Source organism: Gymnoscopelus braueri (genome assembly GCF_963280865.1).
Source record: "Gymnoscopelus braueri genome assembly, chromosome: 7".
NCBI classification, from domain to species: Eukaryota; Metazoa; Chordata; class Actinopteri; order Myctophiformes; family Myctophidae; genus Gymnoscopelus; species Gymnoscopelus braueri.
In genome coordinates this window covers 7,686,211-7,709,917 of record NC_137608.1, presented here as the reverse complement: position 1 = coordinate 7,709,917, position 23,707 = coordinate 7,686,211, and the positions used below count along the sequence as shown (strand labels likewise).

At 42.9% G+C, this 23,707-nt stretch overlaps 1 protein-coding gene across 2 annotated transcripts in view; it reads left to right on the top strand.

The window, feature by feature from the left end:
- The window catches only part of LOC308089431 (uncharacterized protein), a 29,844-nt gene extending 12,907 nt beyond the window's left edge, over positions 1–16,937 (top strand). The window contains exons 3-9 of one of the 2 annotated variants that reach the window (XM_080434144.1): positions 347–532; positions 1,450–1,621; positions 2,999–3,178; positions 4,185–4,307; positions 5,030–5,160; positions 5,254–5,284; positions 5,375–16,937. In XM_080434144.1, coding sequence (XP_080290270.1) covers positions 347–532; positions 1,450–1,621; positions 2,999–3,178; positions 4,185–4,307; positions 5,030–5,160; positions 5,254–5,284; positions 5,375–16,029 — 11,478 coding nt within the window. In that variant the 3' untranslated portion in view covers positions 16,030–16,937. Of the gene's footprint in view, positions 1–346; positions 533–1,449; positions 1,622–2,998; positions 3,179–4,184; positions 4,308–5,026; positions 5,161–5,253; positions 5,285–5,374 lie in introns of both variants that reach the window. The other variant, XM_080434143.1, reaches the window with a different exon arrangement.
- Positions 16,938–23,707: the final 6,770 nt, after the last annotated feature.

The following is a 23,707-nucleotide window of genomic DNA, read 5'->3' as shown; positions in this document are numbered from 1 at the left end:
GATTTTTGCGTCCGACGCCGATCCTGATTTTGGAGAGGCTTAGACCTTTGGTTCTCAACCTGTGGGCCGGGAGGATATTTCAAGTGGACCCCCAAAAGAATTGGCAAATTAATTTTTATTCATGAAATACTGAAATGTTGGAATTGTTTTGAATTGATGAAAAGTTGTGATTTCTCAGTTTAAACCTTTTAAAATCTTTTGAAATAATATATACTGTATATACATTTTAAAATGTATTGGTCCGCGACACAAACATGGGTCCCGAACCCACTGTTTGGGACACATAGATGACAAAAAAAAAGAATCTTCATTAACGTTTTTGGGTTGTCCCCTTCCCGTCACCCAGGTGTCCATAGGTATTACCAATGTGGGTTTTGTCCCTCTTTACGGGACCAATGACAAGCAGAAGGTCCTGGCCCTCTTCTGCCCATCGGACCAGCTCACGGCGGTGGCTCTCTACCTGAGGAACCGATGGTGGACCATCGACGAAATTCTCAAGACGGGGGACACTACCAGAGACGGAATTCTGCAGGTATGGCGAGACGCTTCACCAACTTGGTGTTCCGTTTAACCCATTAAAATCCGGAAAGCGTCCGTGTCATTTTGGATTTCCGCATTGGCCATTCAAAAATAGCAGATATACAAGCTCACAGCGCGTCACTTCGTGCCGCACTGCGAGCTTGTATATTGCTATTTTCGAAAATGTCTGAAAAGTCTTGAAAGTGCGAGAACTACTGATTTAGAAGGCATTTGTAGAATCGGCCTCATTAGCCCAAAATAGCCTATCTGCAACGCGTTGAGCTTGTAGATCGGCTATTTTGGGGGGCGAAGACGGAAAAAGCAGTCCAAGTACAGAGCCAACTACTACAGGGGGTCCGCCAAATCTTTGTGTGATATGATTTATTTTTTACATTAACCAACCTTGAACCCTATATTCTGAGGGAAACATTAGCCAAAAATAGCAGATCTACAAGCTCACAACGCCTCGCAGTCGATCGGCTATTTTCGGCAAAGAGGTATTGGTGTAGAGGGAAAAAAGAGCAGACCAAGTAAAAGAAAAAAAAAAGTTTAATCTGAAACACAATTTCATACAATATAGAGGGGGTCCCTGCTTCATCTCTCTCGCAGCTAGGGGGTCCTTGGGGCCTGAAAAACCTTGAAGACCCCTGATGATTTAGAGGTTAGGCTTAGGGGCTGGGCTTGAGGCTGGAGTTATGCCTTTTTCTATACTCTATACTACGGAAAATAGCCGATCTACACACTTGTCACAGAGCTTGTTGTGAGCTTCGGATATACTTCCGATGCCGAACTTAAAATGTCGATGTCCTAACAAGTATATCAATACAATCTCTCTCTCTGTGTGTGTGTGTGTGTGTGTGTGTGTGTGTGTGTGTGTGTGTGTGTGTGTGTGTGTGTGTGTGCGCGCGCGCGCGCGCGCGCGCACTCCAGGTGCAGACAGTTGGCGAGCGCGTCGTCCTGTACACCTTGAACCGGGTGGTGTACAGAGCCCACGAGATGAGCTCCGAGGAGCTGCCGTTCCTCTGCCACGGGGAGAAGGACTACGCCAAGGTCCTCTGGAAGAACGGAGAGGCTGTGGGCTTCTACTCCGTCAAACCTCCCGGTAAAGCCCCTCCCTCATCATCCCTTTATAACACTGTTACCCAGAACACTCACTTTCACACACTTCATTCCTGCGTATGTGCAAGGTTTCACAAATCATTTTATTTTATTTTATTGAATACTTTATTAGTCAGAGATGTAAACAGCACGTGGTACAGTAAGACATTAAAGGGATAGTTCACCCAAATCTTTTTTTCTTCTATCGATTAGTCACCCATGGAGACTTGAATTCATGGATATTTTTTTGTTTTTGTCACATTTCTAAGCCAATAATTTGATGACCAGCGGACCGGTAGGCAGCGGTTCCGGTAGGAGATACAAAGGAGACTCTTTGTGTCTCCTACCGGAACCACTGCTGGTCATCAAATTATTGGCTTAGGAATTCGACAAAAACAAACAAAAAAATCCATGGGGTTACTAATCGATAGAAAAAAAAATATTTTGGGGGTGAACTATCCCTTTAAGGCTAAAAGGATAACACAAAAATCGTCCATTGTGGTCCTATGTATTCAATTCATCAACATAGCATACAAAATGTACCCAATAATACATGTCATCAACAAATACAAACACTATGTACAAAGGCGAAAAAGGAAAAGCAACGGCAGTGAATGACACCTCCTTTTGATGTGAATTTACATTTACCTCCTCTTGTGGTCTTCTGATAGACGTTTTTTTTCCCAGGCCAATTTTGAAAGAACTCTGCTCCTGTCGAGCCTCTTAGTCGTTGAAAAATCCTTGGTAAACCACGACCCCTTGTGGCTTAAATGAGTATGTTGGACCATACCTGACAACATTAGGCTGTGGAAAAGCAGGAGATTTTCTGGTTGGGGGCCTGACTTTGTATTCACTTAGTATTCACTGACTTAGGATTCACAATGGAAGCAAGCCTCAGTGGCTTTTTGTCTTATCCATTTAGTATAAGCTTTGACTGTACTACTGGTACATTAACTTAAAGGTTGGGTAAGTGATTTACTTTTGTTAAAATAAGTGTTAAATAGCTCTATATTCTGATAGTACTCATTGCTATAGAGTGTTTGTTCACTAAAAGGAGTCTCCCATGTCTCTCCAGCTCTTTATTAAACAGAAAATGCATTTTCAGTGCTCTCTCCTGATTGGCTTAAAATGTGTCACCTACCTGAAAATGTATTCTGTTTACTAAAGAGCTGGAGAGACCCTGTGACAGAGCAAACGCTCTGTCGCAATGATTACTATCAGAAAATAGTACTTTTTAACAAAAAAAAAAAAAAAAACCAAAAATATCACTTACCCTACCTTTAATTCAAAATCAACGTTAAGAAAATTAACCTCTCTTTCTTTTGAACACACTGTTCCCTGACCCTACCTACATTTTTGTTGTTGTTGTGCCTTTTTGCAGGAAGCTTATGTAGTGCACTCTCAACCCAACGCTATCAGCTTCCTGTGATGGACTCCATATTCGTCCGGAAATGTCACCGCGGAAACAGCTTCGGCGTGCAGATGCTGGAGGACTTCGTGAGCAGTTTTAAAGACGACTGCCTGGGTCTGAGATACCCCGTCTCCAAAGCCATGTTCAAAGGTACACGCTTTATACACTGAGCAAAACGACACTTTGGCAGAGGTTTGGGTTGTGTAGTTATATTGCCATGGTGTAACGCCCCAAAATTGGTGTGCTATCTTGAGCAGTCGCACCATTGATTAGAAACTGAAATCTGTACCTATACCACCGCCGTGAAGTCTAGGGGTTTGAATCCAACGTGGTGCATCCGGCTTACCTAGCGTCTATTAGGCTCTATGCACAGCAGCCATATTGGAAAGAAATTGGGCCTCTTCTTACTTCCATAACAAATGTTACCAATAATACTAATTAAGGCTCTGTTCCATTCTGGTCAAACAGAGTCAGGGGGCTGATGTTGTGCATGTTGGCTCACTGGAAACACCAGTGGGTCTCAAAGTGTGGTCCAGGTTCCTTGAGGGGGTTCCAAATGGTCCCTTACGGGTGTTTAACTCTTGAGAGTGTACAAATGGAACCGAGTGCCGCGCTACGAGCTTGTAGATCTGCTATTTTTGAAAAATCTGCAAATATTTGAATATGTATATTTTTAAAGTGAACATTTGTACAATATTTTGTTCCAGAGACATTCAGAAGCAAAGATTTGAGTTACACATTGCTTTAAAAATATATATATTCAAAGATGTTCACAAATGTTCAAGCTTTTTCAAAAATAGCAGATCTAAAAGCTCATATGAGCTTGTATATCATATCATGAGCCAAAGTATAACATAATGGTCATAGCTCAAATCTAAAATGACACAGATGCGTTCCCGGTCTTAAAGGGATAGTTCACCCAGGTAGGCAGCGGTTCTGGTAGGAGACACGAAGGAGACTCTTTGTGTCTCCTACCGGAACCGCTGCCGGTCATCAAATTATCGGCTTTGGAATACGACAAAAAAAAAAAAAAAATGTCCATGGGGTGACCAATCGATAGAAAAAAAAAGTCATTTTGGGTGTGAACTATCCCTTTAATGTGTTAAGTGGTTAAGTGTGTGCATGAAGCTTATTATTATTGGTTCTGTGTCCACAGTGTGTGAGACGTACCTGAGTCAGTACCCGGGTGACAGAGACGTGCTGTGGCAGGTGGAGGGTGTCGGCAGTCCCAGCCAGAGGACCAACATAGCCAACAAGATCCACACCATGAACATGAGCGGTAAGAAACAACGGCCCCCTCTACTGGCAACATTGCTATATACAGTATATCAAAGCTGATGAATGGGTACTTTCTCCTGATTGGCTGAAGATTGGACACCTACCTGAAAATGTATTTTCTGTTTATTAAAGAGCTGGAGAGATGCAGAGACCTCATACTGAACAAACGCCCTATAGCTATCATTTCAGAATATATAGGGCTTTAACCTTTAACCTTATAGGGCTGAAGTGGTTAATGTATGTTTTATAATAATAATAATCTAAATCTACAAAGTAAGTAAGTTGTAACAAACATTTTAAAATAATTGTAGTGGATTAGCAAGTATTGCCTCTGAGATATTGTAGAGTAGAAGTATAAGGTATAGGTATATAAACAAAAGTGAAATGCTCAAGTAAAGTAAAAGTGCCTCAACATTTTACTTAAGTACAGTACTTGAGTAAATGTACTTTACTTTACTTTCCACCACTGGTCCCTGGGCACTGTCAGAGACTGTTTAGATGATCGGGTCTTATCATCCTGGTTGCATTTACACTTTGTGCATTTTAGCAATACACCTTTACAATGTGATTATTCAGCACACACGCTAATGTCAGGTGGAAAGGTAACCAAGAAGAATTGTTTAGGCCTCACTAACATCAAATATTACTATAATGTGATTGGGGAATAGGAAAATCTTATATAATATAATATATATAATTTCCTCTTTATTTTTTTCTCAGCAGTATCCAGGAATTTATCATTTACAGAAAAGTCGATCGTGTCGAGTGAAGTGACTGAAACTGATGTGGTCATGGAGGAAATCGCCTCTCACAACAAGAACAATGAATCTGTGGAATACACAGTTCAAATCTCGGTATGTATTTTGTTTCCTGTGTTCAACGTGATCTTTCAGACAATACAATTTACATTTATGAAATAATAAATTACAATCCTTGTAACTTTTTAGGAGGAAGTGACAGTGGTTAGAGCAGCAAAAGGTAAGGTTTTCAACGTACATTTATTTTCACGTGCTTCATCGTGCAGACTTTAAGGATGAATGCTCATTATATATATTTTTTTCATTACAGTTTCAGAGATTGACGAAATTCCTGTGACAACCAGAGTTAGAAGTACTGGCTTAAAGCAACGGAAGATGAGAGAGGAAACTGAAGAAGTGTCCTCCACACCCACCCCGGACACAACTGTGCTTACACCCAGTGAAGTGCCAGAGAAAATTGAAGCCAACATGAAACAGACACTTCTAGATGAGGAACCTCAGACACTGGAGGTTACATCTGAGATCCCCAAGCTCCAGAGAGCCATGGTGGTCATTGTGGACCTGAAAGCATCTTGCCACGAGCCTCAAGTGGAGGAGATGGAAGAAATGACACATATTAAGAAAAATATTCCTGCAGAGAAGACGGATGAAGAGGTTACACCTTCAACCGTTGAAACTCGAGCTCTCCGGAGCAAAACGAAAGCTGTTGCAGAAATTCCTCAAAAACGCAGACCCTTGCGAGAAAGACCCGAGGTGGATTACGAGGAAGCCCGCGATGATGAGATTGAAACAGCAGCAGTAATTGATTCCAATAAGGACAGCGTAAGTGTGGGAGACGAGGAGGACAACATGAAAACAGTCGAAGCTGCTCCCTCAACCATAGAAGCACAAATGGATGCAGCACTGATAGAGGAAGCACTTATGGCAGAGACTGATAAAGAACTTAAAAAAATGGCTGTAGTGGACACTCATGAAAAGGAAGAAATGCAGTGTGAGGAAACTGATGAAGTATCAATCAACTTCACCTCTGAAACAGCTGTGACTACACTGAATGAAGTCCCAGAGCAAGCTGAAGTTGGGGTGAGCTCAAGTGAGGAAGCGGAAGCACCAGTTGCTGCAACAAGAACTTTGAGAGATAGGAAAAAGACAGTTGAAGCAACACCAACACGAAAATCAACAAGACAAAAACAGGTTGAAGAAAAGAAAGAAAAGGAAGTTGCTGCTATGGAAAGTAGCAATGGCAAGGAAGAACCGGTTGTCGAAAGAGTTCTAAGAAGGGGAAGGAAGTCAGCCGCAGCTGAAGCAACACCAAGCTCCAAATCCACTATAAGCAAACAGCAGGAAGAAAAGAAAGACAAGGAAAAGACGACTGTGGAAACTAACAATGACAAGGAAGAAACAGTTGTAGAAACCAGAGGTCGAAGAAGGGGAAGGCCCCCCAAGTCAGCCCCAGGCACACCCAAATGTGAGTCTAAAATACTCAGCAAACAACAAAAGGAAGCAGAGGTCGAGGAAAAAGAGCAATCTACAACAGCTGAGGACATCAAAGTACAGGAAGAAGATGCAACAGTGGAAACAATTGTGGAAATAGAGCCCAAGAGAGATAAGGAGACTGAAGCAGAAAACACTGAACAAGAATCTGGAACTCCTGAAGATGAAAGTGAAGAGCCAGAAATTGAGGCGGAGAAAGAACATACCAAAGAGAATGAAGTGGAGAAAGATAAAGGAGAGGGAGTTGAAGCAGAAACACCTGAAGTTGAACCTGCACCTGTATCTGTAGAAGAGGAAGAAGAGGTAGAAGGAGTGACACAAGAACCCCTAGTTTCTGCAGTGGAGATGGTAGAAGATGAAATCGTACCCAGTGAGGAAGCTGAAGAAGTGTCACCCACATCCAGCCCTGTCTCAGCTATGGTAACACCCAGTGAACCTGCACCTGTATCTGTAGAAGAGAAAGAACTGGTAGAAGGAGTGACACAAGAAACCCTACTTGCAAAACCTGCAACAGAGGAAAGCCAGGAGGACGTTGGGGTGGAGAGCGTAGGAGATGAAATCGTACAGAATGAAGAAGCTGAAGAAGTGTCCCCCGAACCCACCCCTGACACAGCTGTGGTTACAGCCAGTGAACTTGCACCTGCATCTGTAGAAGAGGAACAACAGGTGGGAGTAAAGCAAGAAACTCCATTGGAAGAACCTGAAACAGAGGAAAGCCAAGAGGTGTCTGCTGTGGAGAGGGTTGAAGATGAAATCGCCAACAATGACACAGATGTGGTTTCACCAATTGAAGTGTCAGGGAATATTGACGACACTTTGACACAAATACCAGATGTGTCTTCACTCGGTGAAGTCCCACAGCAGGCTGAAGTTGGGGTAAGCTCAAGTGAGGAAGCGGAAGCACCAGTTGCTACAACAAGAACTTTGAGAGATAGGAAAAAGACAGTTGAAGCAACACCAAGACGAAAATCCTCAAGAAACAAACAGGTTGAAGAAAAGGAAGTGGCTGCTATAGAAAGTAGCAATGACAAGGAAGAACCGGTTGTCGAAACCAGAGTTCTAAGAAGGGGAAGGAAGTCAGCCCCAGCTGAAGCAACACTGAGCTCGAAATCCACTAGAAGCAAACAGCAGGAGGAAAAGAAAGGTAAGGAAGAGACAGCTGTGGAAACTAACAATGACATGGTAGAACCAGTTTCAGAAACCAGAGTTCTAAGAAGGGGAAGGAAGTCAGCCCCAGTCGCACCCAGACGTGAGTCCAAAAGAGTCCACAAACAACAAAAGGAATCAGAGGTTGAGGAAAAAGAGGAATCTACAACAGCTGAGGACATCAAAGTACAGGAAGAAGATGCAACAGTGGAAACACCTGAGGAAACAAAAGAGCCCACGATGGATAAGGAGACAGAAGGAGAAAACACTGAGCAAGAATCTGGAACTCGTGAAGATGGAAGTGAAAAAAATGAAATTTTGGCGGAGAAAGAACATACCGAAGAGACTGAAGAGGAGAAAGACGAAGGGGAGGGAGTTGAAGCAGAAATACCTGAAGTCGAACCTGCACCTGTATCTGTAGAAGGGGAAGAAGAGGTAGAAGGAGTGACACAAGAACCCCCACTGGAAGAACCTGCAACAGAGGAAAGCCAGGAGGTTGCTGCAGTGGAGATGGTAGAAGATGAAATCATACCCAGTGCGGAAGCTGAAGAAGTGTCACCCACACCCAGCCCTGACTCAGCTATTGTTACACCCAGTGAAACTGCACCTGTATATGTAGAAGAGGAAGACAAGGTAGGAGTGACACAAGACACCCCACTTGCAGAACCTGCAACAGAGATGACACAAACACCTGCAGATGAAGAGCCTCAGAAAGAGGTTACATCTCAAATCCCCAAGCTCCAGAGAGCATCTGTGGTCTTATTGGACCTTAAAGCAACTTGCCATGATCCTCAAATAGAGGAGATAGAAGAAACAACACCTATTCAACAAATTGTTTCTACAGAAAAGACTGATGAAGAAGCTGCACCTTCAGTCGTAGAAGAGAAAGTGCAAATGGAAGCAGCAGTGACAGAGGAACCTATGGCAGAGACTGATGAAGATCAAACCCAAATGTCAGCTGTAGTAAAGGAAATTGTACAAAATGAGGAAACAGATGAAATGTCAACTAACCTCACCACTGACTCAGCTGTGACGACACCAACTGAAGTCCCAGAGCAGGCTAAAACTGGGGTGAGCTCAAGTGAGGAAGCGGAAACACCAGTTGCTGCAACAAGAACTTTGAGAGATAGGAAAAAATCAGTTGAAGCAACACCAAAAAGCAAATCCACAAGACACAAACAGCAGGAGGAGGATAAGGAAGAGCCCGTTGTCGAAACCAGGGTTCTAAGAAGGGGAAGGAAGTCAGCCCCAGCTGAAGCAACACCAAGCCCCAAATCCACTAGAAGCAAACAGCAGGAGGAAAAGAAAGACAAGGAAGCGACAGTTGTGGAAACTAAAAATGACAAGGAAGAACCAGTTGTAGAAACCACAGTTCAAAGAAGGGGAAGGCCCCCCAAGTCAGCCTCAGGCACACCCAAACGTGAGTCCAAAAGAGTCAGCAAACAACAAAAGGAAGCAGAGGTTGAGGAACAAGAGGAATCTACATCAGCTGAGGAAATCAAACTACAGGAAGAAGATGCAACAGTGGAAACACAAGAGCCCACGACAGATGAGGTCAAAGAAGGAGAAAACACTGAGCAAGAATCTGGAACTCCTGAAAATCAAAGTGAAGAGCCAGAAATTGAGGCAGAGAAAGAACATACAGAAGAGAATGAAGTGGAGAAAGAGAAAGGGGAGGGAGTTGAAGCAGAAACACCTGAAGTCGAACCTGCATCTGTATCTGTAGAAGGGGAAGAAGAGGTAGAAGGATTTACACAAGAACCCCCACTGGCAGAACCTGCAACAGAGGAAAGCCAGGAGGTGGCTGCAGTGCAGAGGGTTGAAGATGAAATTGCAAACAATGTTGAAACTGAAGTGTCTTCCACACCCACCCCTGACACAGCTGTGGTTACACCAAATGAAGTGCCTGAGAAGATTAAGGACTGTATGACACAAACATCTGCAGATGAAGAGCCTCAGAAAGAGGTTACATCTCAGATCCCCAAGCTCCAGAGAGCTTCTGTGGTCTTAGTGGACCTTAAAGCAACTTGCCATGATCCTCAAATAGAGGAGATAGACGAAACGACACCTATTCAACAAATTGTTTCTGCAGAAAAGACTGATGAAGAAGCTGCACCTTCAGTCGTAGAAGAGAAAGTGCAAATGGAAGCAGCAGTGACAGAGGAACCTATGGCAGAGACTGATAAAGACCAAAGCCAAATGACAGCTGCAGTAGAGACTTGTGAAAATGAAACTGTGCAAAATGAGGATGATGAATTATCAACCAACCTCACCACTGACTCAGCTGTACCGACACTAACTGAAGTCCCAGAGCAGGCTACAATTGGGGTGAGCTCAAGTGAGGAAGCGGAAACAACAGTTGCTGCAACAAGAACTTTGAGAGATAGAAAAGGATCAGTTGAAGCAACACCAAAACGTAAATCCACAAGACACAAACAGCAGGAGGATGACAAGGAAAAGCCCGTTGTCGAAGCCAAAGTTCTAAGAAGGGGAAGGAAGTCAGCCCCAGCTGAAGCAACACCAAGCCCCAAATCCACTAGAAGCAAACAGCAGGAGGAAAAGAAAGACAAGGAAGCGACAGTTGTGGAAACTAAAAATGACAAGGAAGAACCAGTTGTAGAAACCACAGTTCGAAGAAGGGGAAGGCCCCCCAAGTCAGCCTCAGGCACACCCAAACGTGAGTCCAAAAGAGTCAGCAAACAACAAAAGGAAGCAGAGGTTGAGGAACAAGAGGAATCTACATCAGCTGAGGAAATCAAACTACAGGAAGAAGATGCAACAGTGGAAACACAAGAGCCCACGACAAATGAGGTCATAGAAGGAGAAAACACTGAGCAAGAATCTGGAACTCCTGAAAATCAAAGTGAAGAGCCAGAAATTGAGGCAGATAAAGAACATACAGAAGAGAATGAAGTGGAGAAAGAGAAAGGGGAGGGAGTTGAAGCAGAAACACCTGAAGTCGAACCTGCACCTGTATCTGTAGAAGGGGAAGAAGAGGTAGAAGGAGTTACACAAGAACCCCCATTAGCAGGACCTGCAACAGAGGAAAGCCAGGAGGTTGCTGCAGTGGAGATGGTAGAAGATGAAATCGTACCCAGTGAGGAAGGTGAAGAAGTGTCACCCACACCTAGCCCTGACTCAGCTATTGTTACACCCAGTGAAACTGCACCTGTATCTGTAGAAGAGGAAGAAAAGGTAGGAGTGACACAAGACACCCCACTTGCAGAACCTGCAACAGAGATGACACAAACACCTGCAGATGAAGAGCCTCAGAAAGAGGTTACATCTCAAATCCCCAAGCTCCAGAGAGCATCTGTGGTCTTAGTGGACCTTAAAGCAACTTGCCATGATCCTCAAATAGAGGAGATAGAAGAAACAACACCTATTCAACAAATTGTTTCTGCAGAAAAGACTGATGAAGAAGCTGCACCTTCAGTCGTAGAAGAGAAAGTGCAAATGGAAGCAGCAGTGACAGAGGAACCTATGCCAGAGACTGATAAAGACCAAAACCAAATGACAGCTGCAGTAGAGACTTGTGAAAATGAAACTGTGCAAAATGAGGATGATGACGTATCAACCAACCTCACCACTGACTCAGCTGTACCGACACAAACTGAAGTCCCAGAGCAGGCTAAAATTGGGGTGAGCTCAAGTGAGGAAGCGGAAACACCAGTTGCTTCAACAAGAACTTTGAGAGATAGGAAAATATCAGTTGAAGCAACACCAAAACGCAAATCCACAAGACACAAACAGCAGGAGGAGGACAAGGAAGAGCCCGTTGTCGAAACCAGAGTTCTAAGAAGGGGAAGGAAGTCAGCCCCATCTGAAGCAACACCAAGCAAATCCACTAGAAGCAAACAGCAGGAGGAAGAGAAAGACAAGGAAGCGGCAGTTGTGGAAACCAAAAATGACAAGGAAGAAACCAGAGTGCTAAGAAGGGGAAGGAAGTCAGCCCCAGTCGCACTCAGACGTGAATCCAAAAGAGTCCACAAACAACAAAAGGAAGCAGAGGTTGAGGAACAAGAGGAATCTACAATAGCTGAGGAAATCAAACTACAGGAAGAAGATGCAACAGTGGAAGCAAAAGAGCCCATGACAGATAAGGAGACAGAAGCAGAAAACACTGAGCAAGAATCTGGAACTCCTGAAGATCAATTTGAAGAGCCAGAAATTGAGGCAGAGAAAGAACATACTGAAGAGAATGGAGTGGAGAAAGAGAAAGGGGATGGAGTTGAAGCAGAAACACCTGAAGTCGAACCTGCATCTGTATCTGTAGAAGGGGAAGAAGAGGTAGAGGGAGTGACACAAGAACCCCCACTGGCAGAACCTGTAACAGAGGAAAGCCAGGAGGTTGCTGCAGTGGAGATGGTAGAAGATGAAATCGTACCCAGTGAGGAAGCTGAAGAAGTGTCACCCACACCCAGCCCTGACTCAGCTATTGTTACACCCAGTGAAACTGCACCTGTATCTGTCGAAGAGGAAGAAAAGGTAGGAATGACACAAGAAACTCCACTGGCAGAACTTGTAGCAGAGGAAAGCCAAAAGGTGGCTGCTGTAGACAAGGTTGGAGATGAAACAAACAATGAAGAAACTGTGGAAGAGTCTTCAGCACTTATCCCTGACACAGCTGTGGTTATACCAAGTGAAGTGCCAGAAACAATTGAGGAAAGTACAACACCAACACTTGCAGATGAAGAGCCTCAGAGAGAGATTCCATCTCAGATCCCCAAGCTCCAGAGAGCCTCTGTGGTCTTAGTGGACCTGAAAACAAGTTGTCATGATCATCAAGTGGAGGAGATAGAAGAAACAACACCTATTCAACAAAATGTTTCTGCAGAAAAAACTGATGAAAAAGCTCCACCTTCAGCCATAGAAGAGGAAGTGGAAATGCAAGCAGCAGTGGCAGAGGAACCTATGGCAGAGACTGATACAGACAAAAACCAAATGACAGCTGTAGTGGAGACATCTGAAAAGGAAATTGTACAAAATGAGGAAACTGATGAAATGTCAACTAACCTCACCACTGACTCAGCTGTGACAACACCAACTGAAGTCCCAGAGCAGGCTAAAATTGGGGTGAGCTCAAGTGAGGAAGCGGAAACACCAGTTGCTTCAACCAGTACTTTGAGAGATAGGAAAAAATCAGTTGAAGCAACACCAAAACGCAAATCCACAAGACACAAACAGCAGGAGGAGGAGAAGGAAGAACCAGTTGTCGAAACCAGAGTTCTAAGAAGGGGAAGGAAGTCAGCCCCAGTCGCACCCAGACGTGAATCCAAAAGAGTCCGCAAACAACAAAAGGAAGCAGAGGATGAGGAACAAGAGGAATCTATAACAAAAGCACAGGAAGAAATTTTTACAGTGGAAACACCTGAGGAAACAGACAAGTCCAAGACAGTTAAGGAGGCAGAAGGGGAAAACATTGAACCTGAAGAATCTGGAACTCATGAAGATGAAAGTAAAGAGCCAGAGCTTGAGGTGCTGAAAGAAAACAACAAAGAGAATGAAGTGGAGACAGAGAAAGGGGAGGGTGTTGAAGCAGAAACACAAACAACAGAAGTCGAACCGGCACCTGTATCTGTAAAAGAGGAAGAAAAGGTAGAAGGAGTGACAGAAGAAACCCCACTTGCAGAACCTGCAACAGAAAAAAGCCAGGAGGTGTCCTTGGTTGAGAGGGTTGAAGATGAAATCGTACACATTGTGGAAGCTGAAGAAGTGTCAACCACACCCAACCCTGACTCAGCTATGGTTACACCCAGTGAACCTGCAACTGTATCTGTAGAAGAACAGGTAGGAGTGACACAAGAAACTCCACTGGCAGAACCTGCAACAAAGGAAAGCCAAGAGGTGACTGCTGTGGAGAGAGTTGAAGATGAAATTACAAACAATGAGGAAACCGAAGAAGTGGGTTCCACACCAGCCCCTGACACAGCTGTGGTTACACCACATGAAGTGCCAGAGAAGATTGAGGACAGTATGACACAAACACCTGCAGATGAAGAGCCTCAGAAAGAGGTTGCATGTCAAATCCCCAAGCTCTGTGAAAATGAAATTGTACAAATTGAGGAAACTAATGAAGTATCAACCAACGTCACCACTGACTGTATTTTGACTGCACTCAGTGAGGTCCCAGAGCAGGCTGAAATTGGAGTTAGCTCAAGTGAGGAAGCAGAAGTAGCTGTTGCCACAACAAGAACTATGAGAGAAAGGAAAAAGGCAGTTGAACCTGCACCAAGACGCAAATCCACAAGACAGCTGGAGGAAAATAAACATGAGGAAGAAGTGGCTGTGGAAAGTAGCAATGACGAGGAAGAACCAGTTGTCGAAACCAGAGTCCTAAGAAGGGGAAGGAAGCCAGCCCCAGTTAAATCAACACCAATCCGCAAATCCACAGGAAGCAACCCGGAAGAAAAGAAAGACGAGGACGAACAAGTTGTGGAAATTAACAACGACAAGGAAGAACCAGTTGTAGAAACCAGAGTTCTAAGAAGGGGGAGGAAGTCAGCCCCAGTTGCACCCAGACGTGAGTCCAAAAGAGTCCGCAAACAACTAAATGAAGCAGAGGATGAGGAACAAGAGGAACCAACAGCTGAGGACATCAAAGTACAGGAAGAAAATACAACAGTGGAAACACCTGCCGAAATAGAAGATTACAAGACAGATAAGGAGACAGAAGGAGAAAACATTGAACAAGAATCTGTAATTCCTGAAGATGAAAGTGAAGAGCCAGAAATTGAGGCGGAGAAAGAACATACCAAAGAGAATGAATTGGAGACAGAGAAACGGGAGGGAGTTGAACCTGAACCTACACCTGTATCTGTAGAAGAGGAAGAACAGGTAGAAGCAGTGACACAAGACCCCCCACTGGCAGAACCTGCAACAGAGGAAAGCCAGGAGGTAGCTGTGGGTGAGAGGTTAGACGATGAAATGAAACAACAGCAAGGCGAAGAGAAAGAGGAGGAGGAGCCTGTTGAAGCAGAGAGCCAAGAAGCAGAGTCTCCAGTTGTTGAAACCCGAGCACTCCGGTGCAGAACAAAAGCTGTTGCAGACTCTCCACAAATAAAGTCCAAACGACGCCGTCTTGAAGTGGAGGAAGTAGGGGAAGTAAAGCCTACAAAACGCAGATCTGTGCGGGGAAAACCTGAGGTGGATTACAATGAAAACAATGAAGATGAGGAGGCTGCACCTGTATCTGTAGAAGAGGAAGAACAGATAGAAGGAGTGACACAAGTAGCCCCACTGGCAGAACCTGCAACAGAGGAAAGCCAAGAGGTGGCTGCGGTGGAGAGGGTTGATGATGAAATCGTACAGAATGAGGAAGCTGAGGACATGTCACCCACACCCAAACTCCAGAGAACTACTGTGGTCTTAGTGGACCTGAAATCAACATGCCAGGAGCCTCACGTGGAACACATAGATGGAACAACACCTGAAACAAAACGCAGATCCATGCGGGAAAGACCCGAGGTGGATTATGAAGAAAACAGCGATGATGACATTAAAACAGTTTCGGCAGAAGCAGTAATTGATTCCAATGATGAGGAGGACAATGTCACTGAACTTACTGCAAATGAGGAAACAGAGAAACCAGTTGATGAAGACACTCCTCAAAAACGCAGATCCATGCGTCAAAAACCCGAGGTGGATTACGATGAAAACAAGGTCACTGAACTGACTGCAAGTGAGGAAACAGAGAAACCAGAGGAGGAAGAGGCAGCCAATGGAATAGATGTGACTAACAGCATATCAGGGGAAAGTGAGGAGGATAACATCATACAATTAGCATTGGAAGAAGATGAGGAAGAAGAGAAAGCAGAAACAGCAGAGGAGGAAGGAGCGGATGAACTTGCCATCTCAGAAGAATCTCTAATCGTTGGAAAGAGAATGCTAAGAGGCAAGAAGACAAGTCCTCCAGTTACACACTCGCCCAGCCCTAAGTCTCAGAAAGTTGAAACCCGAGCTCTCCGGAACAGAACAAAAGCTGATGCAGACACTCCTAAAATAAAGTCCAAACGACGCCATCTCGATGAGGAGGAAGTCGAGGAAGTCGAGCCTCCAAAACGCAGGTCCACGAGGCAAAGACCCGAGGTTGATTACAGCGAAGACGGCGATAAAACATGTCCTCCAGTTACACTCTCGTCCAGTGCCGAACCTAGAAGACAAAGCACTAAAGGGAAAAAGGCTGCTCAGGAACGCAAGGAATCCTCATCTGATGAGGAGCAAGAAAAGATCAGCCCTTCAGATAAGAAGAGAATCGTACGGAAGAGAACGAGCACTGAGCCAACGCCAGTTCGCAGATCCAAACGCGCCACCAACATTTCTGAATAGTTTGAATAACCCAAACGTGTTACAATTACTGCTAAAGGGGACCACAAACATGTTTCTATTCACGGTAATACCTGATTTATATTTGGTTGCATATTGTGCAAAAACCTGCAGGTGCACGATCCCGGCTCGTCACCAAGTATAAATCAGGTCTTAGTTTCGCAAAGAGCCATGGGTTGCATATTTATGTATATATATTTTTTTACTAGTTGAATACTTGCTATTTTTGAAAGTGTACATATTTTATTATGGCTGTGTGTGTGCTATTTTTTTTTAGATTTCCAGTTGGCATTTTGAAATGTAATTTGATCTCACTCCTGCCTTTGATTTGTAAATGGCGGCAGAGCACACACACATACACACAAATAAAAAGAAAAAAAAATCAAATTAAGAGGATTCCCATAATTAGCACAAATGTGTCCACATGACGTGGTGTTACAGTATATGCATATGTCCACTACTAGTCAATAACATTGTAGCCTGCTTTTAGCCATGTTTAGTTTAATGATTTAAGCATATTTTGAAAGTGATCCTGTATTTTTCTTCACCATGTTTATATTGTTTCTTACAAAATGATATGGTTTTAAGAAATACTTTCCCAGTGTTTCCACTTTAAACATACAGCAAATTGTGGCTGAATTTGGAACCTAAACACCTGAACCTCCCTGTGTGACTTAAAACTGTGAACTTTCTCTCAAGCTAAAAGAATATATTTCACTGAGCAATTTCCTAGTGTGAATTCATCTTCATCAACTTAAAGTTCTTAATTGTAAATTAAGAAAAAAAAAGTTAAAGTGTAAAAGCAGCTTATCTTTATTATTTTTTCACACCTCTCATTGCTTACTTTTAAAAGAAAATAACTGTGATTTGTAATTCTTTGGTGATAAATAAAGCTTTTTTTCTTAATTGTTTATTGTCAATCTATTGTCAGTTCTTGTATGGTTTGATCTTATTTAAATTACGAACTGGTTTAAAAGAAACGAAACACTAACACACTTCAATGTTTTAGATTTTTTTTTTTAAAAGCACGTTCACTAAGCTGGCATGCCATAACCATTTGAACCCTAGCATCCCTATTCTGGGGGAACGTTCGCCGGAAATAGCCCATCTGCTTGTATATCGTCTATTTTGGGAAGATATTTGTTGTAGAGGGAGGGGGGAGCGGACCACGTACAGAGGCAACTCATGTCTAGTGGTTATCATGCTTTAGAAACCATACACCTGCAATTAGCTAGATGCCCTCAAGAGGAGTTATAGAGAGCAAAAAATAAAAATAAAAAAAGCAGCACTCTCAAATCACTAATGACTTACTTACAGTAACTAAGTACATTTACTTGAGTACTGTACTTAACACTTGAGTATCTGCACTTTACTTTGTATGAACTTAATGGTATAGCTAGTTATATTAATTGATTGTTTAAATCAGTACTAAGGGTTAACAACTTAATGTAATGCCAAGACTAAACAGCCTTTTCTGGATCAATGCCATTAAAACATAAGAAAAGGAAGTAAAGCAAATAGATTCATACAATATAAAGAGATAAAATGTAAAAGAAAGCATCCTGTAAATGATCACAGGTTGTCAACGTGGGGTCCGAGGACCCCCCAAGGGTCCTTTAGGGGATTCCAGGGGGGCCAGCAAAATTACAGATCCATCCATATCCTTTACAAATGGAAACAAACGCACCGAAGGGTCCATTTGGTTGGTTATTTTTGTCATCAAATGGGGGTCTGTGGTTTAATGAATATCAAGCTGGGGGTTTGAGAATGACTGCAGTAAATGATATGTCCAGCAGGTGTCACACTTAAGCCATTTATTTTTACGCTGTGTGGCTCTGTAGGAGGCAAGTCAACTGAAGAGGGCTCTGTCTGGTGTCTCTTCTCCAGAGCTAATCTCACAAAACACTGGACCCAACAGCGTGTGTGGGTGTGCGTGTGTTTTATACCCCCTTTTATTGTAGCATTACAATTTATACAAGGAACATTACATGCACATTACCTCATCTTGTTTCTAGCACGTTTGTAGGCAAACCTATTACAGTACCGCCTCTGCTATGATCTGGAAGATGGTCTGTTGTTGTCTGTTCTTAGCAGAAGATATAAGCATTAACCACTTGAACCCTAGCGTCCCAATTCTGGGGTGAACCTATGGCGAAAAATAGCTGATCTACAACAAGTTCACATGCTTGCAGATCAGCTATTTTCAGGCAAACAGATTTGGTCTAGGGAAATACTAGCCGACCTAAGCTAGTTGGCCTTTTTTATGATCTTGTTGCAGAAACCTCTCTTTATAGGTAAGTCAGACCTAGAGCAGTCCTATCATCAGTGGTGGAATAATAATTTTGCTCCAGTAAATGTACACAATTATCAGCAACCAAATATTCTTAAAGTACCAAAAGTACTTATGCACGACATGTGCATTTAGATTATTTCCAAAGTTTTCAAAAATGTGTCCAAATTGCAGATCTACAAGCAGATCTACAAGTGAGCACCCAACGCTTGTGCTTGTAGGAACACCCCAGTGAGCCATAGTCGGCTATTAGACCTCCGTCTAAAACCGTGTTATAATTGGTCTAACAGTGAAAGTTTTTTTTTTTTGCAGTTTTTTTAAGCATCTATATATAGACGTCTATATTATAGACATCATTTCAACGGCTATAATATAGACGGTCTATAAATAGACGCTTAAAAAACAGCTAATCAACGTCTAAAAAAAATTCACTGTTAGACCAATTATAACCCGGTTTTAGCCTAGTCCTTCAGCCTAAACATAATAATTATTTACGAGACAGATGGAAATATCACAAACTACTTCTTACAAGGGCCTCATACTGAAACTCACAAAGGCGCTCCCTGCCTGGGCAAAAGCAATAATTCAAACTCTGCTGACCAACCGGAGGTTCAGAGTTCACCTCGGACAGAACACGAGCGCATGGAGAACGCAGACAAATGGTCTCCCTCAAGGCTCAGTTCTAGCTCCAACCCTGTTCAACCTCTACACAAATGACCTACCCACCACCAAATCCCGAAAATTCATCTATGCAGATGACATCTGTTTGGCATTCCAAGCACCAGACTTTGACCCACTGGAACAGGTGCTCAATGAAGACCTGGCTAAACTGGACCAGTTCTGCAAAACCTGGCGCCTAAAACCAAGCCCAGCAAAAACTGTCTCCAGTGTATTCCATCTCCACAATGCAAAAGCTGCCAGAGAACTAAACATCCACCTGAGCGGACTCAAGCTGAAGCATGCCTCTAATCCAACCTACCTTGGAGTGACCCTTTACAGGACCCTATCCTTCAAGGAACATCTAAAAGGGACGGCAGCTAAGGTGAAGTCAAGAAACAACCTGCTCTGCAAGCTCGCTGGTGCAAAATGGGGGGCGGCAGCCTGCACACTGCGCACCTCTGCACTGGCCCTTGCATATTCTGCAGCTGAATATTGTGGCCCTGTCTGGTCCAGGTCATCTCATACACACCACGTGGACACCCAGCTCAACACAACCATGAGAACCATAACCGGGACTATTCGCTCAACACCACTCCCCTGGCTCCCTGTCTTATCAAACATAGCTCCTCCACATATCCGGCGAGCAGCATTTACTCAAAGGATGCTTCAAAAGTCCAAAGACTCCCCCCATCTACCAATCCATGCAGACATCTACAACCCACCCACTGCTCGACTTCCATCCAGACGGCCAATTTGGAAGAACACCCCACCAGCTGACTTCACCATCCAATCAGCTTGGAAAAATGAATGGGAGTCCAAGGAGGTCCCAAACAAACATCTGGTGTCAGACCCCAACCAACAGGTCCCTGGCAGCAACCTCCCAAGGAGACAATGGTCGACACTCAATCGATTCAGGACTGGACATGGCCCCTGCTTGGCCAGCCTTCACAAGTGGGGCAGTAGCCCAAGCCCACTGTGTGCTTGTGGAGAGGAGCAAACTATGGAGCACATCATAGAAGTTTGTCCTCTCTAAAGACTGAAAGGAGGATTAGTCACCCTCCATACAGCAGACCAGGAGGCAACTGCTTGGCTTAAGGACTTTGCATTCGCTAAATAAATTGGTCTAACAGTGAAAGTTTTTTAAGCATCTATATATAGACGTCTATATTATAGACATCATTTCAACGGCTATAATATAGACGGTCTATAAATAGACGCTTAAAAAACAGCTAATCAACGTCTAAAAAACTTTCACTGTTAGACCAATTATAACCCGGTTTTAGCCTAGCCCTTTTAGACGTCTAATAGCCCAAAAAATGCTCAGTGGGACCCTAGCCCTTCAGCCTAAGCATAATAATTATTTACGAGACAGATGGAAATATCACAAACTACTTCTTAATGTAGACAGACCATTTTGTTACACACATTTATTTCAGATGTCACATGCTAGGATTAAAATAAAGTATATGCTGTGAAAATGAATAAACAGTCATTGAATGACAGGTATATTTGAAGTTTAAAAAAGGCAGCAGACAAGGTGCAGCAAAAGAACAGTAGATATCTAGTACATTGACCTTTATGCATATAGTCTCACATGCAGGTGAGACATAACCTAACATAACATATGAATCCAAATTACAATTCTGTTTTTCATTTGGGCTTTAATGTAAACTGAAAATCGAAAACCGAAAAACATAAATAGTGTACTATATACGTACACATTTACTGTATACTTATTTGGTTTTAACTAGCAGAAAGGGCTGATCTACAAGCTCACAACGGACCGCGCATTACGACACGTGAGCTTGTAGATCTGCTATTTCCGCTAAAATGTTTGAAAATGTTTCAACAGATTCATTTATACAGATGAAGGGAAATTATTATGCAAAATAATTCTGATTAGCTCAAATGATTGTGATTAGGTGATTATGTAATAAATGTCACAGGGCTACATGTCAGAGGAGGCACAGAATCAGATCCATCACCGCCTGGTCTGAACGCCACCAATGCAGCTTCTATTCCACAGCTACACCTTAAACACTGACCAGAAGAAAAGTTTCATCATCACCATCAACCGTCATCATTATCATGATTTTCCATGGTAACATTTATCCACATTACATTACAGTCATTTAGCAGACGCTTTTATCCAAAGCGACTTGCAATAAGTGCATTCAACATAGTTAGGGAATTAAACTACTAATCACCAGAAGCATTAAGTGCATTCTCTTCTAAAACAAGCAACCAAGAGTATACCTAGCGCTAAAGTAAAAGTGCAATATATCAGCTACCTACTTTCATAAACAGATGAGACAAAATAGGAAAATCAAATGAGCAAGAGCTAAAACAAATAAGTGTATCGAATAAACAAGATCCAATAAAACAAGAGTTCGTACAAGATCCACCTCTGTGGATCTGCGCATGCGCGTGTATGCATGTGTGTATTTATGAGTTTCTTCGCTGTGTGTCACTACATTGCCCAAAGTAGCTTACAATGTGGTGTTGTTTGAGGTGAGAATTTACAGATACTGTAAGCCTTTTCCTCAAAATCTCCAACTGTCAGTGGTAGGTTAGGTCTTCTCTCCTGCTCTATGAGTTCTCTCATGACGTTTGAGATGACTGCTCTGGCTGAACCATTTCCCACACTGGTCACAGTAGTTCTCTCCCGTATGAATTCTCTGGTGTTTTTTGAGATTACTGCTCCAGATGAACCTTATCCCACACTGGCCACAGTAGTAAGGCTTTTCTCCTGTGTGAATTCTCTGGTGATCTTTGAGATTACTCTTTCTGGTGAACCCTTTATCACACTGTTCACAGTAGTAGCCCTACTACTGTGACCCCAGTATGAGTTCTCTCGTGATATTTAAGACTACTGCTCTGGCTGAACCGTTTCCCACACTGGTCACAGCTGTAGGGCCTCTCCCCTGTATGAATTATCTGGTGATCTTTGAGATTACTGCTGTGGCTGAATCCTATTCCACACTGGTCACAGTTGTACGGCTTCTCTCCTGTGTGAATTCTCAGGTGACTTTTGAGATCACTGCTCTGGCTGATCCTCGTCCCACATTGGTCACAGTGGTAGGGCTTCTCTGTTCTCTCCTGTGTGAATTATCTGGTGCCTTTTGAGACTACTGCTCTGGCTGAACCTTGTCCCACATTGGTCACAGTGGTAGGGCTTCTGTCCTGTGTGAATGCTTTGGTGATTTTTTAGATGACTGTTTCTGCTGTAGATATGTTTCTTCAGCTGTAGTTGAGCAGGAAAGACATCTTGGATGGTGACTGAGGGGAGATTAAAAAAAAGCATTACATGTTTTGAAATAACATGAAAGCTGTGTTGTAATAATAATGATATGCACTCATGTATATAATATTCTAAATTAAAAGCATCTCACTACTTCTTTCTTTTAAAAAATCTAGTTCTAGAATGTCTTACATACAGAGCTCTTAAAAGGACATGGAGGAGAAAAAAAAAAAGTTTAATTGAGAATATTGTGCTGTTCCCTCGAGATAGTTTTGTGTTCTCTCGCAAATATGTCGAGGGTGAAAAATGATATTCTTCCACATTATTATTCCGCTGCCACGACTTCTAGGGGAAACATTGTGAATCTACATTGAACTTGGGGTTGATCTGGGGTAACCATGCTCAAGATCAAAAAGTGCGATTCTAAAACACCTCTACCATAATGTGGAATGCCCTGACATCATCCATTAAAGGATATGAATCACTGGCTTCTTTCAAAACTGTCCTGAAAAAGCATCTGTCAGAAAACTATAAGTGGAGATTTTCTCCTCTGTAACTATAGCTATGTTGATGACATGTATTAATGTGTTAATATTCTATGCTCTGTTGATTAATTGACTTTTTTGGTTTTCCTTTTAGCCCTAATGTGTTACTGTACCTACATTTTTACAGTGACATAATAAAACAGTACATACCTATTAGACTAAATGTTTACAGTGAACATAATAAAACAGTACCTATTCTGTGTAACTTGATCACTGGTTTCAACATGGTGGTCTGCATCGCTGCTACAGCTCTGTTCTTCTCACACCGATGGAACATTTTAGGATGGTTGTTGTTAGCCCTGGGCATCAAATGTTTACTGAATAGCTCTGGATCTAATGAAAACAAAAAGAGACAAATAAAATACAAATAGCCCTGAATCTATTCATTTGTCATTCCAATCATGCATTAAGCCCTCAATATTGATATGTAACAGACATGTCACTGGGCAGCTCGTGACCTATAGACTGAAGAGGAACACACATGCATACTTTCACTGCACAGCTGCTTCCAATTAACATCAAGCCAGCTTGGAAGAGTTTGTTCATGGACATTAGTGTTGTTGCATGTCATCATCCTATATATAAGAAAATGAAAAATCAGACGGATCCGTCTTGATCACTTGACAATAGAGTTAATGTGTGCTGATTTGCGTGATGTTTGGACAAAATTTGTAGGAGTTTTGCAAAAACATCGGCCTCCTGGTGGCGCTATAATAGGGCAATGTTAAAATTTGTTCCTCAACGTAGTGCAAATGTGTGTGCAAAGTTTCACCGCAATCGGAAGCTGCATTCATGATTTGCGGCATTTTGTTGAGAACGGGACACTCCTGCAAACTTTAGATGTCAATCTTAGCCAATCAGCTCCTCCACGTTGTTAACCCTTTGCTTGCTCCTACACCCCCTCAAAGACCCCTGGACTACTTTGAGAACCACTGCACTATCCTG